At 40.5% G+C, this 16,339-nt stretch overlaps 2 protein-coding genes across 4 annotated transcripts in view; one reads left to right on the top strand and one right to left on the bottom strand.

Moving 5' to 3' along the window:
- sox1b (SRY-box transcription factor 1b) overlaps positions 1–82 on the top strand; it is a 1,098-nt gene extending 1,016 nt beyond the window's left edge. Inside the window, 1 exon segment of the mRNA XM_061271750.1 lies at positions 1–82. This exon segment is cut by the window's left edge and continues 206 nt beyond it. Coding sequence (XP_061127734.1) covers positions 1–82 — 82 coding nt within the window.
- Positions 83–13,832: 13,750 nt separating this feature from the next.
- The window catches only part of atp11a (ATPase phospholipid transporting 11A), a 28,157-nt gene continuing 25,650 nt past the window's right edge, over positions 13,833–16,339 (bottom strand). For 2 of the 3 annotated variants that reach the window (XM_061271893.1, XM_061271897.1), the window contains exon 31: positions 15,918–16,058. Coding sequence is in view for 1 of the 3 variants with exons in the window: in XM_061271892.1 (XP_061127876.1) it covers positions 15,777–16,058 (282 nt within the window). In the remaining 2 variants the exon portion in view is untranslated. Of the gene's footprint in view, positions 16,059–16,339 lie in introns of all 3 variants that reach the window. The other variant, XM_061271892.1, reaches the window with a different exon arrangement.

Raw genomic sequence — 16,339 nt, 5'->3', positions numbered from 1 at the left:
GCGCCTGCACGTGCTCCACACGCAGCACTACACGGGGAGCAGCGCCCACGTGAACGGGACGGTACCCCTGACGCACATTTAAATTGAGCGGTTTAGAAGCACTAAACCTCAACGAAAAAGTCCAAGGGGTAGTGGGCCGCTACCGGTCGCGTGTAAACTAAGGCGCCATGAAAATGCAATCACCTTGAACGAAGTTTTTTTTTTTTTTTTTTCTCCCCAGCTCCCCAAATCTTTTCTTCTTTTGTCTGGCCAAGCGACAGAACGCTCACGCTAATTTATTTGTGCTCATGTTGCCAAGTTTTCGCACGGTTTAAATTATAATCCTCCAAGTCGGCTGCATTATAAGAGTTTTTTTTTGACGCTTTTGTGGAATTTCAGACGCTGAATGTTTAGTAGCTAAACGAAAAGGCGTACAAATCGTGTTCTGAAGGAAAAAAAAACTTTCCAGGAAGCAATATCAATTGATTTCAAGTTTTATTCCTTGTACTTCGGTCGGTGCTGATTTGATTTTGTTGTTGTCATTGTGGTTTATAGTGAATAAATATGCCTATTGAAAGCGCGTTATGCAACCGTATTGTCAGAAGAAGGAGAAACTCGATTTTTCCATCTCAATTTTCAAAGTATTTTTCACACCACATGGGTTATTTATTTTTGCCACAAAATGGAAGTGGATTGCGCCAAATGAAAATGAAAGTGAAGCTATGCCTCGTTTACAGAAAATGTTGCTTGCAGAACAAAATGTCCCGCGATATATATATATATATATATATATTATATATATATATATATATATATATATATATATATATATATATATATTTATATATATGACAAAAGTGAATTGGGTAATAACATTTTCTTATACACGTAAGATTATTTTGTATTTTACATTTGAACACATGCAGTTTTCATGTCATCATTATTATAACTCATGATTCTTATGGTTTCTATAACATTTACTGGCACTTCAAATGTTACAATTTTGCCGTCTGATATTTTTTCTTCATTCTCTTGTATGCACAATAAAAGACACGTGCAAGTTGACCGCATTCCCATAAAGCTTTGCTTTCTATTTACTTTAACCGAACAACTAAGCCATTAATACAAATGTATTTATTATTTCAATGATATATTTCAATGTTGGAGCTTTAATAAGAGCATTGCAAGCATGGCCTTAAGCCAGCTCTTTAGTTCCGTTCGCATTTCTTAATGGTAATATGACGTCATAACCTCAGCAATCTGAATTCTCGGTGTCATCAAGGTCATTGCTAACTGGCCACTGAGCAGACTTGTTGCTTGGGAAACGAGTTAGTTGACAAGTGTTTGATCGATCTGTATGCGAAAGGGGGTGCATGCTTTTGAGTGTGAGCGCCAAGAGGGGTCTTCGGGAATGATGTGGGGAGGGGGGGGGATGGAGCTTGTTGGCAGGACGCCTGTTCTTTCTCCATTCCCCATGCACCGCCACCTTCCCAAAATTTTCTGACAACAATATAGTGACCTACATTTCCTTGAGCGAAAACCAAATAGCGCTTCTTGGGCTCATTCTGCGACTGGCCTTTTTTTTTTTTTTTTTTTCGGGGGAAAAAAAAATGGAAATAAACCCCTCTATAAATGTTTATTTATTTATCAGTTATCTGTTGTGGTTGCTATGAGATTTAATAACCGAATACATTTCTATATCAATGCTGCATGGTTGGTCTCTATTAATAAATGTGATTTTATTAATCATTTTCTCATTATTCGAGGAAATTCGCACTGCACAGTTTCATTGATTATTACTTGCCATTTAAAGATTCATAGCAAATTTGACGATTTATTATTTGTTCTCAATCAATTGAAAAAAATGGCTACTTATTTAATAATGAATTATTTTGGATTGTTTCATTAGAAATCAGTAAATAGCACAAGGTTGTACATCAAATAATTAGGGAGGCATGATCATTTTAAAATGATTGGCTGAGTGTGGCAGTGTTGCACCTTCATTCAAAAAAAAAAAAAAAAACTGAACAGCTCCGTCACCAGATGAAAGTGAGAAAGTTTTACTGTCTGTGTTGAGATAACGCCATAACAATTAATACTACACGTGGCACAAAACTTTCAGTTTCAGCACAGCAAATCCGGTTGCTCCCCAAAAATTGAAATGAGAAAATAAAGGCAATAACTGAGAAAGAATTGCAAAATGTCATACTTTGCAGGTCAGTTCAAAACAGGCTAAAAGATTATTCGGATCGAAATGATGCCACTTGATCTGGAACAAATCATTTGGCTTTTATCAATGCGTTTGCTGATCACATGCTACGTTCCAAGGCTCAGCTACTTTGCAGATGTTTCCCTCCCTGCTCTGGGACTTCTTTGCTGTGCACAATCATCATCTAATTTTATAGTATGAGTTTCAGGGACACATGGACTCCTGGAGTCAGCTCTTGCAAGTGAGTCAGGCTATATCAGTTCTCTTCTTTCTGCTTAAACTTCTGGAATAATAACCTTGTTTGCACCTACCCCCCCCCCCCCCCCCCTTTATTGACGGCCTATTTGGTGATTAAAGTTTTCAAATATGAAGTATACAGTAATCGCGGATAATTGGTTCCAAGACCACCCGCGATATGTGAAAATCCGCAAAGTATATGTCACTCTCTCATTTTTAACATAACCTTTTTTGTGTATCAATGTGTATATTAAACCATATAAGTGCATTATGTTAACATTGGAACATTAAATAATAGCTTCAAACATGTAAATACTATATTAATACGTAGACAGAAAATAATATATAAATAATATAATATGATACGTGTGTGTGTGTGACATATGTATTGTATATGCAGCAAAACTCTTTTAGAACTCTTTTATTATTATAACAACTTTTGTATATTTATTTTGAATTTTTTTTTTTTAATTTGGAAAAAATTCCACGATGGACTGAAGGCGCGATAAACGAACCAAAGGATTACTGTGTACCACAATATTGTGCTTTCCTTAAAAGACTTACTCAAGGTTGAAGTAGCACCTAAATTTGTCTCATGACAAACATGAGTGAAATGTTTCCCAGCTTCCTCCTAAATTTTCAGTGATGTCATCAAATGGTGTCTTTGTCTGCTGACGTCAGGCATCTCTTCCCACTCAGCGTAGGATTCACATATGGACCATGCATGCCTGCATGTTCTTCCTGTCCTAAACATGGATCATGGTAATCAGTTTATCACTCCTATGCATATTCCCCCCCTTCTCCTCCGTCGTTGGACGCCGTCCTGTCACGGGAGATTACGGGGGGGGGCCGATTGCACAAGACCGAATGTGGCGCGGGGAGATTAGCGGGGCCGCCATTGAAAATAGCAACGGGGCAGGCAAATTCTTCATGAGGGGGCCTTATCGTGCAATTACACGTTTTAACCATTTTCCAGCCTCCTAATCCAAGAACCCCCTCCTCATCCCTCAACCTGCTCCTAACTATTGGAGCTGCTCGCTGCCTGACTCCCTCCACGACACAGTCGCCTCAGTCTCTGTTGTCTTTCAAAACAGCATGACCATTTTCAACATGAGACCTTCACGGCATCGAGTCACCATCAGAATGCACCATCGGAGAGGCTCCCAGTCTCGATTGGTTTCAAACTCGCTAAACCGGGTAGTTGCGGCCGCCTTGACGGGGTTTAACCAAGTCACTAAACATCAAATGGAGTGCAGCGAGTGTTGTTCCAACACGTTGTTTTATTCAATTAGAGCCTGTCATGACAATCAATTAGGGAGCGCCCCCCCCCCCCCCCCCAAATCTCCCCAGGGGACCTATAATCATCTTGCACCATCTGCTTACATGGGCACTGGGGAGTTACTGATGGGCCAAAACCATGATGAATTGCAAAAGAATTATGAATACCACATTGAGTGTGGATGTAAATGACAAATGAATGAGTGAAAGCAGAAGTAATGGACACATGAACAATCAAGTGACTGGGTAAGTTTGAACAGAGCCGTATGCCCCAGTTCCGAGAGGGTGTGCACACTTGTGCAACCGTATTATTTTAGTTGTTCATTTGATGATGAGTAGAGTGTGACTCACCTCAACATAATATTGGTTAGCTTTTGTTCTATTTATAGATCTGTACATTTTGCATGGGGAGTTACAAATTGCGCGGCTTCGATTTATCCCATTTTAACACGTTATTTAGTTTCCTTAAATTGCTCAGGTGACGGTCTCGTTGTTGTGGTTGTTGTGTTTCAATATATTTCACAATAATGATCATTTCAACTATTTGTCAGCAAGATGCAAATGGAGAAATAAGGTCTTGCCATGAAATGAATTGTTATCCCTCAGCAGTCACTGACATTAAGTTGCACTGGCTTTAAAATGAAAAAGCTCACCAGTTATTTAGGCATGGAATTGACTGAATTTTAAATTTAAAAAAAATCCATTTAGTTTGGTTTTTATTTAAAAAAAAATGCAAACTGGGCTCTAATGTTACCTCAAAATTCATTGAAGACTAGGATAGAAAATTCACCAGTGTTTTTCATCTCAGGGGGCGGCCATTTTGCCACATGATATACACTACCGTTCAAAAGTTCGGGGTCACAAAATTGTTTGGGTGACCCCAAGCTTTTGAACGGTAGTGTAAATATTATTATAATAAAATATTATGAATTAAATATTATAAATTATATCTTATATTTTATATATAATATATATATATATAATATATAAAAGATTATATATAATCTATGAATATAAGTATACATATATATTATAAGATTTTTTACACAGAAGATTATATATATAATCTATAAATAATTATCTAAATAAATATATACACTACCGTTAAAAAGTTTGGGGTCACCCAAACAATTTTGTGACCCCAAACTTTTGAACGGTAGTGTAGATAGCTATATCTATATATTACGGTTCTTTACCGGAGTAGATAAATTGCCTGAGCTGCAAATGCATGCCACTTAGTATTATGTTCTCGAATGGCCGTCGTTAATGAAAAACTACAATACTCCAAGTAGAAATTAGCTATAGTAAAGGTGTAAACAAGCGTAGCTACTTCAAAAAAAAATTAATATTGCGGTGACGGGCGAGCTCAAAGCCACTTGTAAGTGCAGGAGCAATTACCTGCAACAACATTTCAGCTCAGAGAGGGGGGAAAAGAGCGCCAGAGTAAAGAGAAACAAGAAATGTGGCATAATTATCACAGCAACTCAGGCTCAGGCTAATCACTGGAGTTAAAAGGTCCCCTGCCAGCCCCAAGGCCAGTGAACCATCACAGTGTGTCACTTACAGACTGCAGGTGACAAGTCTCTGCGACCTCCCATCGCCGTGGCCATCATAAACACAGCTCAATTAGTGCCAATCACCGCTGAGTGCACGAGAATTAGGTGCTGTTTGACATGCAATGTGAGGGGGGGGGGGGGGGGGGGGGGGCGTGCATTTGTGTATGTTACATGTTCTCTGTTGAAAAGTAGTTCATCAAAAAGTGTCAACTGAAGGTTGATTATTGGGTGGAGAACATAAGATGATCTATTATTTGGCCTTTTAAGCTTTGGCTGCTTTAAGGTTACAAAGGTCAACCTTATGCACACCATCATTATAATCAATGGGTGACCAGGTTGCCAGGATGCAACTTTGTGTGTGTGTGTGTGTGTGTGTGTGTGTAGTGGGGCGGAGTCACCTGGTCAGAGGAGATTTTACAATTTAGCATGCAGCATCCACATTCTCACACACACACACGACAAAATAGACTCACTGTCCATAAGTGGATCAGTGAGGTGGGTGTGTGTGTGTGTGTGGGAATCTTCAGCCAAGCTATCGCTAACAAGCATGCCCGTCTCTCGCTCCTTTTTATACAACAAATCCCTCTACTCCATGCCAGAGATTAGCATATTGTTTTACCCAAACAGTACTCAAACACGCACACACACACGCCCACACGCACAATGACAGCATGATACAATTGTGTCTGACCTCAGAGTATTTCCCTAAAGCCAATCTCTGCCCTTCTGACATCCCTCACCCGGACACGAAAATAATGTTTGAGCCATAAATGATAGGTGTCAAACCCAAGGCCCAGGGGCCCGATATGGCCCGGACAGCACTGTCTATTTTCAAGCTGAGCTAAGCCGACGAATCTCAAACATTTCAAAATGGTGGACAAATACCGATCATGTGACCAAAACGTACTGACTGTAGATCTGCATTTGAAGGCACTGCAAAGTGTGATTTGATAGTGTCAGGGACAGACTTGGGTGGGCAATGGGCAGTGCCCAAAAAAATGTCGCTAGTAAAGCAAATAATCATCAAGTAGGCTCCAAAACCGGGATGATAAGAACACGTGGAAACAAAATGAGCAAAAGGCGAAAAGGCACATGAGTAAATAATATGGCTAAATGTACCGTATTTTTCGGACTATAAGGCGCACCTAAAAACCAAACATTTTCTCAAAACCCGACAGTGCGCCTTATAGTCTGGTGCGCCTTATATATGGACCAAATTCCTAAATTTAAACTGGCCCGAAGCATTGTGTCATGAAATCAATCATAAGTGGCCCGCTGAAGACGATGAATCATGAATCAAAAAGACTATGGATCATTATTTTGTGATTAGAAAGTAATTTGTTCCGTCTGAAGTTGAAATAAAAAAGATAAAATGGAGAATAATTTGATTTGGATTAAAAATCTGACATGATGCATTAATGGTGCGCCTTGTAGTCCGGTGCGCCTAATATAAGGACAAAGTTTTAAAATGGGCCATTCATTGAAGGTACGCCTTATAGTCCGGTGCGCCTTATAGTCCGGAAAATACGGTAATATCGAGTCTACAAACACCATGCAGTACTGATTGCATGCTTTTCTAAAATCAGAGGCTGCTCTGAATGCCTTATAGTCCGGCGCGCCTTATATAAGGACAAAGTTTTAAAATGGGCCATTCATTGACGGTGCGCCTAATAGTCCGGAAAATACGGTAAAGTAGACAAACAGATCACAACTGTGAGGAAACATCCTCTATTCGATGAGGAATTGCAACTTTCCGCTAGTCGTGCAGCTAGTTGTTGCGACGCAAACTTTTTAAGCAGAAAAGAAAACGATGGAGACGGCGAGTGATGCGGCACGGTAGGAAGAGGCTAGCCGTGCCCAAACACAATGGAAGCATCCGTCCTTTAACTGCCGGGGTGTTATCATCCCACCACAGAGACGCTCAAAACGCTTTAAAAAACACATTTGAAGATGTATTAGTGCATCCCAGAAACCACTTTCTGCCAATAGGGGGCTGTTGTTCATGTTTCCTTCGTGTGTGTGTGTGCGTGTGTGTGTGTGTGTGTGTGTGTGTGTGTGTGTGCGTGTGCGCTTGGCTCCCACCAAATTCTTTTAGTGAGCGTTGCTAAGGTGCTTTAGGCATGGGATTAGCTCGAGGCTCATCGCGCATTCCATGACTGATTAAAAGGTACAAAGAGAAAGTGTCAGACAAACAGGAAGTTGGAATGAAAACATAAAAAATAAATAAATTAATAAATAAAACAGCAGAGGGCATCAAGGCCATGAGTAGGACAAGAGAAGGATGAGATCATGACAAATGAGGGGGCATAGGTGAGGAAAGGGATGAGGGGGAGGAGAAAGAGGAGGCGGGTGAGATGCAGAAGAAGCTTGCAGATGGTTGCATCAGCATCTTCACCCATGGCGAGATGGAGAGAATAAGCCACGTAATCGAGCGTGGAAAAAAATGAAGAAAGTGTCCAGGACGTTACCTTGCCACTGTGAAGCTTGGAAAGCCTTCAGAGCTGCACCATGGCACCCGTGGCATCCCATGCCGATGACTCAATTGTACGCGTCTTTGGTATTAACTGGTTTATTTTGATCAGCTGTCAATCAGCCTAATATACATCCAGATCAATTCTACCAGTGTCACGGACAGGTTCTTATATGTTTTTAGCAACCGTTCATTAGCAGAGAGGACTATAAATAAAATTTTTAAAAAGCCCATCCATATCATGACTTTATATTGTTTTTAGTTTGTCGTCTATTTTCACTCCAACTTCTGTTTGTCCTCTTATGATTTTTTTTTAAATCATGGCCGCGGAATTTCCTCGTGTCGGGCAAAGAGTCATCTGTCACGATTGTAGATTTGAGAAAATAACTGTTTGTGGCATCATTCTAATAAATGAATGATTGAAATATTGGTTAATTACCGTTTTTTTCCGTGTATAATGCGCCCCCATGTATAATACGCACCCTAAAAATGGCATGTCGATGCTGGAAAAAAGCCTGTACCCATGTATAATACGCACCCAAATTTTGACCCCTACTTAAGTCCGTGAACGTAAAATGATTTCAGAAAAAAGATCATCTTTGGGAACAAGCGGATATTATTCTGCCGGTCAGTATCACTGCGCATGCGCTAGCAAACTCGATAGCAAAGAAATGTTTCGGATTAGTGTAGGGTACATTGTGACAGACAGCAAACGAGCAGGTGATCGAGCAAGCGTCTGATACCAGAGCATTGTCTTCGTATGGGGCGTGGTTGAAGTGAACAGCAGAGAAGAAAGCGCATCTGTAATGGCGGCCTCCGTATGATATCCGGATTAAAAAAAAAAAAAGTTGTACCCATGTATAATGCGCACCCCAGATTTTAGGACAATAAATTAGTTAAATTTTGCGCATTATACATGGAAAAAAACTGTAACTCCTTTAGATTAAATTGCAGGTTTTCTGGAAGGAAATGGTGCTTCATTGATTGTCTGTGTGTGTGTGTGTGTGACTTTAAACACACACTTGAGCAGTAAAGATTTGAACAGTAGCTATCGTCTGATGCAGATCAATGGTGCAGATGAGAAGTGGTCCCAGCCATGAAAAGAAGAGACAAGACTTGGAGGTGGTTTGATCGACTGAAGCTTTGACCTCTCAGCGCCAGCTTCCACTTGACAGGACCGCTTGCCCCTCACCCCCACCCGTACACACTTCTGCACTGTCCTCCCCATGCGGCCGCCGGGCCGATAAGTTAGAGGCGAAGACTAAAAGCTCTTGCAGGGTGCGTGACAATAGGAGGCCACGAAAGTGCTCGCTCGCTCGCTCCTTTTCCTCTCTTTCGCTCTCTCTCTCTTTCCTTCGCCACAGGAACACATTATGGAAGTGAGTCGCCACAGAAGCATCGTCTTTGACCCGGTCGGTCGGACATCATGCGCGAGCGAGTGTGTGCGCTGTACCCTTCCTTTCCTTCTTTCCTTCTTTCCTTCTTTCCTTCTTTCCTTCTTTCCTTCTTTCCTTCCTTCCTTCCTTCCTTCCTTCCTTCCTTCCTTCTTTCCTTCCTTCCTTCCTTCCTTCCTTCTTTCCTTTCTTCCTTTCTTTCTTCCTTTCTTTTTTCCTTCTTTCCTTCTTTCCTTCCCTCCTTCCTTCCTTTCTTCCTTCCTTTCTTTCTTCCTTTCTTTCTTCCTTTCTTCCTTCCTTTCTTCCTTTCTTCCTTCCTTTCTTCCTTCCTTCCTTCCTTCCTTCCTTCCTTTCTTCCTTCCTTTCTTCCTTCCTTTCTTCCTTCCTTTCTTCCTTCCTTTCTTCCTTCCTTTCTTCCTTCCTTTCTTCCTTCCTTTCTTCCTTCCTTTCTTCCTTCCTTTCTTCCTTCCTTTCTTCCTTCCTTTCTTCCTTTCTTCCTTTCTTTCTTTCTTCCTTCCTTTCTTCCTTTCTTCCTTTCTTCCTTTCTTCCTTCCTTCCTTCCTTCCTTTCTTCCTTTCTTCTTTCCTTTCTTCTTTCCTTTCTTCTTTCCTTCCTTCTTTCCTTCCTTCCTTCTTTCCTTCTTTCCTTTCTTTCTTCCTTTCCTTTCTTTCTTCCTTTCTTCCTTCCTTTCTTCCTTCCTTCCTTTCTTCCTTTCTTCCTTCCTTTCTTTCTTTCTTCCTTCCTTCCTTTCTTCCTTCCTTTCTTCCTTCCTTTCTTCCTTCCTTTCTTTCTTCCTTCCTTTCTTCCTTGTTTCCTTGTTTCCTTCCTTCCTTCCTTTCTTCCTTCCTTTCTTTCTTCCTTCCTTTCTTCCTTGTTTCCTTGTTTCCTTGCTTCCTTCCTTCCTTCCTTCCCTCCTTCCTTCCTTCCTTCCTTCCTTCCTTCCTTTCTTTCTTTCTTTCTTTCTTTCTTTCTTTCTTTCTTTCTTTCTTTCTTTCTTTCTTTCTTTCTTTCTTCTTTCCTTCCTTCCTTCCTTCCTTCCTTCCTTCCTTCCTTCTTTCCTTCCTTCCTTCCTTCCTTCCTTCCTTCCTTCCTTCCTTCCTTCCTTTCTTTTCTCTCTTTCTTCCTTGAGACAGAATTTCTTTGCGGTATTCACTCCACCACGGACGACCTCGAGTGTGAAGACAAACACAACGACTTGTCATCTGCTGAACACGGCCAACATGGCCTTGCAACATTGCGACATAACCTGGGACCACAAAAGTGCAGAGAATATTTCCAGAACATTGAAATAAACCTGTAATCACTCAGAGTAGGAACATTCCGCAATATTCTAATTCCATTGTCTGATACTAATTAACTAACTAAATGAACTAGTTTCCTTTGAGCCTGTCTTTTGGAAAAAGAGCAGAAAATAGAAAATGAGCACAAATAGCTGAGAGTAAGTTACAAAACAAAATATGCAAACAGTTGAATTTATGAAGATCAATCAGTGAAAAGGCAAAAAAATTGCAAGTGAGCCACGTGGCTCGCTTGCCGAGGTGGCAAAAAAAAAAACGACACCGACAACGTTCTTCATTTATTGCGCTTGTGTCCTTGCCCCTCTACGCCATTATTCAAGTTGATCTGGCATACGAATTCGCAAAGAATTTCCGCTCACATTCACAGTCAAACTAGAAATTCGCACAAAGAAGACAAACTATTGATCGACTTGGCCATTGTAGAAGAGAAATGCTTCAACCTGACCTTTTGATGAGAACGTGCTTGCAGCCAAGGAACCAAATCCATCATTACCAAGCCACCAATCTAGCGTGAAAAGGTTCATGTCTGATTTTGGTCCAGCAACATCCTCCCAAGTTGCACATCAATGTGTCTCAAAACATCTACAACCTACACGCAATGATGAGGCCAAAATCCGGGTTACTTTTATTTACTTTAAATGTATTGTTCGTAATGTAATCCAAAGACCACATTGTTCAAGTAATACAATTTATTTACTTTTAATTAGCACACATTTAAAAATGTCCATACCTCTAAATGCCTGTGCAGTAATAATAATAATAATAATAATACATTCAATTTATATAGCGCTTTTCAATAACCCAAAGACGCTTACATGGAATAAATTTTTTTAAAAAAGTACTCAGTACTACGGATTTTATCATGCGTTGTAATTTATATAGCTATTATGCTTTTGAATTTATTCCAAACCTAGCAGAACGTAACCTTTAATTCATAAAAGCTAAATTAAATACCATCTCGTTCCACTGAAACAAAACAAAGGCAGATTCTGAAACGATGCAAAGAAATTCTCTTGACTTCTTTTAATAAATTACTAAAATATGAATGTGATGTTTTTTTTGCTTGTTTTTATGTTAAATGTGATTTTCTGTTGTTGATCATCTTACCAAGCAGATTCCTTTATTTTGTCAACAAACAAAAGTCAGGATTGTATGAGACCAAAATCTCGATGTTATAGTTATGAATACTAAATAAGTGAAAAAAACTTGACCAATGTTCTCATAACCTGTACCCCATGAAATACTTTGCACCTTGCATGTGACAATTCAATGCATACACATGGGCACATTATCATGTGCACTGTTTCAGACACACAAACTGTCAGTTCAACAAAGTCCACAAATTCACAATCGCGTTTTTTCTTGTTTTTTTTTTACTTACTATGCATGACTTGTGTCATCCCTTGCATTGAACAATCCTCTTCAAATCTGGCTCGTATTCCGTTGTTGCTACTCAAAGCAATTCTTTTGGTTGGATGTCTGATAGAATTCGTTTCAGTTTGTCGTTTTCAGGAGACAAGATTTCAACGTCACTTTTTTTTTTTTTTTTTTAATGAGCTCCCCTTCATTGTATGGCTTTTTAGCCCGTGCAATGTTCCAAGCCAGTAGATACGATGCAAGCGTTGTGTGCTTCGTCAATTTTGGGGAAAACTGGACTTGTTTTTCTGCTTGACTTTTCAAAATGCCAACTTGCGCTTACGAAAATTCAGGAAAGTCCTTATCGAACTTATTAGCATGGGGTGCATGGCGCTGCAGATTTGAAATGCACTAATGACGTCTGATATATCATTAAAAATAGAAACTTTCCCAAAAAAAACCGTCCTGGGTTTATCTTCATATTTTCGTTTAGCTGTGCATTTGTTCCCCAGCGAAATTGACACTAATTGTTTAACGGAATGGGTTTTTGCCCCGTCCTGCTTTGAGGAGTTTCACCTCATGCGCATGCGCGTTTGACGAAAATACCATATTGAACTCAAGTGAAGCGAACACGCACAAAATAATAATAATAAAAAATCACAAATGTTGATACGAACGTAAAAGAGTCGGCCAGGCCTGGTATAGATTGTTCTCACTGAGCAGCACCCTCAGCTTTCAGATGAAAAGACTCAGATTGGCTGCTATGGTATCTGAGTCTATTGTGTGTCAAGACAGTGAAGACGTGGCAATCTTGAACAGACCGAGAGAAGAAGAAGAAGAAAAAACATTTCTGCACAATTTCCCTTGTTTGAAAGGAGCTGTCAATGCCGAGGATCCTGACGAACAATAAAGGAGACGTTTTCTTCTTGTTGAAGATAAACCAAAAAGACAAAACTTTGAAAAGAACCAGCAGATTATTATTATTTTTATTATTTTCTGGTGGCACTTGCATACTATGGCAAGCTTCAGGTCAAGAGGATGATGGCTATGAAAAAAAAAACAAGAGTCAGAAAATATTCATGGAAAATTGACACAAATTGGCAGCTCGTTCATAGATTTTTAAAAACGCGTAAATAGAGGACCTCCCCACACTTCTTCCATTTAATGCTATAGTCAATGTGTGTGTTCATTATTTATTTGTCAGCCACGTCCTCCTTACCTTCTGCTTTTTTTTTTTTTAATTGGTAGGCTACTGAGCATTAAATTGGTAGTCAACAATGCCACGTTATTCTTTAAAGGCTTACTGGAATTTTATATTTTACAGATTAGTATTTCAAATCTGTAGGGTGAACAGTAAGCATATTCAAGTCTCTTTTTACACTTTGTTTAGTTCGTTATGATGAATGAGAACATTTGTGCATCACTTCTCGTCTTTCATCAAACGTCTGCGTGAAACCTTTTGACTTAACAGTACTACTGTGCTGCCCCTTAGTGGAGATGAGGTGAACTGCAGCAGAATTCATTTGCATAATAGCGTGAGGAAAGAAAGGTTTATTCATTTAGTTTTGGGTTGACTAATGGCCCTTTCCCTGAAAGAAAAATAACTTTGACATCCGAGTTAAGTGTGCCCATTTCTTTTTAAAACAAATGTACTGTTCTTTTCTCTATATACCAACGTGGTTCTTTTTAATATATATAAAAAAAGGAAATTGTAATATTAATTTTAGAAATAGCATAAAAAAGACCCCCATATTGCACACCAAAAACATTATGACCCAGTTTTTCAGACAAGGTTTACATCAAGCCAGGAGTATAGGCCTAGTAAAGCTAGGTCATAAATTTAGATTTTAAATTAGTTTTAGTTGCTCCTATGGGGACCTGGAGTAAGCTTAAAGTTCAAGCTTAAACAGATCTCCTGGGCAAGGCTTCATCAGCTCAAGTTGGAGCACAGCTTGATAGCATAAATGATGCTCACAAAAATACTTAAATAGAATTCAGGACAGCAGAGTTGCAGGAAATTCTGACTTTAAATGATGGCTGAAAGAAAGGAACATATTCTTCTCCCACACGCACACTCTGTCAAGTGGTTTCTCCATCCCAATTGGCTTTATTTGTGTCAAATCAATACTGTCGTCAGATAGTAAAACACTTTGAAGTCCCACCGCAGCCTAACTCGAGGTACATGAGAAAATGCAAATGTAGATGTTTATGTCAGAAGCTAACAGCAAGTCCAAATAGTGATGCTCAAAGAAAGTCACAGTTTGTAACATTGGTCGACTGCATTTAAATAACATTGGTCTTCCTGCATGTGCAGCGTATAAAACATAAAAAAAAAAAAAAAAACTACAAATAATGAAAATCATAAACAAGTGGTCAAACGTCTTTTTTTTTTGGATTGATGTCGGGAGTGAAATGCGTTTACATTCACCTGCTGCAATATCAGCTACACAAGGCACCTAACAGGAAGCAGCTACACACGTCCCAAGCGGCGGCGACAACAAGGCTTTGTTTCAGAGACGCCCAATGGCGAGCAACATTTCTCCCACTACTTTCTATTGGCATCCTGGAGCGTGAAGATGACAACTGGGCAAAGTCAAGCTGGTGGTCAGATGGCCCTTCAGCGTCATTGCCAGAGACAACGACTGGAGGAGAGTGTGAAGGAAGGAAGGAAGGAAGGAAGGAAGGAAGGAAGGAAGGAAGGAAGGAAGGGAGGGAGGGAGGAAGGAAGGAAGGAAGGAAGGAAGGAAGGAGGAAAGGAGGAAAGGAGGAAAGGAGGAAAGGAGGAAAGGAGGAAAGGAGGGAAGGAAGGAAGGAAGGAAGGAGGAAAGGAGGAAAGGAGGAAAGGAGGAAGGAAGGAAGGAAGGAGGAAAGGAGGGAAGGAAGGAAGGAAGGAAGGAGGAAAGGTGGAAAAGAGGGAAGGAAAGAAGGAAAGAAGGAAAGAAGGAAAGAAGGAAAGAAGGAAGAAAGGAAGAAAGGAAGAAAGGAAGGAAGGAAGAGAAGAGTTGAGACTGGCGCGTGGCAATTCAATACATAGGGATCTTTTATACACGGGCTTTACGGTAATAATGGGCAAATGAAGCTTCAAGATGATTCATGAATCCGCTGTTGTGTTTACTTCGACCTCTAGATGGCACTCACTCACTGCTCACCAAAAAGCTGAACTTGCCATTTCTTAAAAGCCTCACTTTAACCCAACATTGCCATCTAGAGGAGCCAAAGAATACAACATGAAGCTTCATTTTCCTCACCGCTAGCTGTCTGAAAAGGACGTTTCTCTATCACCATCACAGGAATATATTGAGAGCGCAGCCGTAGCCTCCATAATGTCACCTACGGTTAATATGAGCAATACTGCGATTTGTAAGCAGCTAGCATAGAGTCGCGCAACTACCACCGCTAGCGGGAGATTGCGTCGGAAAAAGGGGGCACAACTAAGGTCAAGTGCTGGCAGCATACATGCTAGTATCACGTCTATTGTACACGGGGCAAAACACACGCTAATGTCTCTATGCTAGACGCTAGCTAGACTAGGAACACGTAGGCCTCTGCCCTCTTGAGACTTTCTTACACTGTTGCAGTGTGTCCTATGAAGTGTTTCGGGACAACGTGTTTGCACGCAGACAGGACCAGTTTGTCCTGTGAGAAAGGAAATTGAAAGGAGATGTTTGCTCAGTCCATCGAGGTACAATTTCACTCTGCATAGATGACAATGGTCATAATACAAAAAACATCCCGACAATCCCAATTGCACTTCAGGATTAAAGAGCTATACTACGCAGTGATATTAATCTTGAGCCCTTGTCGGAATGTAGTAGTCCTCTTCAGAGCCATCCCGCAACACTTTGTGTCATGCTTGGCTCCTGATTTGAGTCATGAAGGTCACTTTCACCCTTTGCACTTGGCTTAAGCATATCTGCTCTTCATGTTCCAGCGATAAATTGGCTTAACTTTGAAGCTTATGGTCCATTTGAAGAGAAATCCATTCTGCTGACTGATAAATTACACCGAGGTCTCCGGACCAGCCCCATTGAAGGTGTGGCCCAGCTTTGAGGAGCGGTTGACATCAGTGTAGCCCAGGAGGGGCGTGAAGGTGCAATAATCCGGTGGTCTGTGCCAGCGCGTCAACATGGCTTTCTTGGTGAAAGGTTCAGACCTTGTAGGGTGAGGCATGTTCCTGTGGCTGCCAGAACTTTGACCGCGTCTGTCAGCATTGGGAGCGGCGTGGATAGACGACAGGGGGGTGAACTCCGAAAGCTGTCCCTTGTATAGTTTATCAGCATTCTGTGTGAATTTCAGAAGGGAGAACAAAAATAAATCTTGATATAAATTCTGGAAGGTTGCAAATGAGCGACACTAACATCCCAGTTGGGTTCAGAGTTTAAAAAGGCATTCCTTCAGATTTGGAAGTATCCTTCCAACTATGCTTAAATTACCGTATTTTCCCGACTATAAGGCGCACCTTCAATGAATGGCCCATTCGAAAACGTTGTCCTTATATAAGGCGCACCGGACTATAAGGCGCACCATGAATGCATCATGTCACATTTTGAATCCAAATCAAA

This window comes from Syngnathus typhle, linkage group LG2 (assembly GCF_033458585.1).
Source record: "Syngnathus typhle isolate RoL2023-S1 ecotype Sweden linkage group LG2, RoL_Styp_1.0, whole genome shotgun sequence".
Taxonomy (NCBI): domain Eukaryota; kingdom Metazoa; phylum Chordata; class Actinopteri; order Syngnathiformes; family Syngnathidae; genus Syngnathus; species Syngnathus typhle.
The sequence above is the reverse complement of the archived record's forward strand: the minus strand, read 5'-3'. Positions and strand labels throughout refer to the sequence as shown.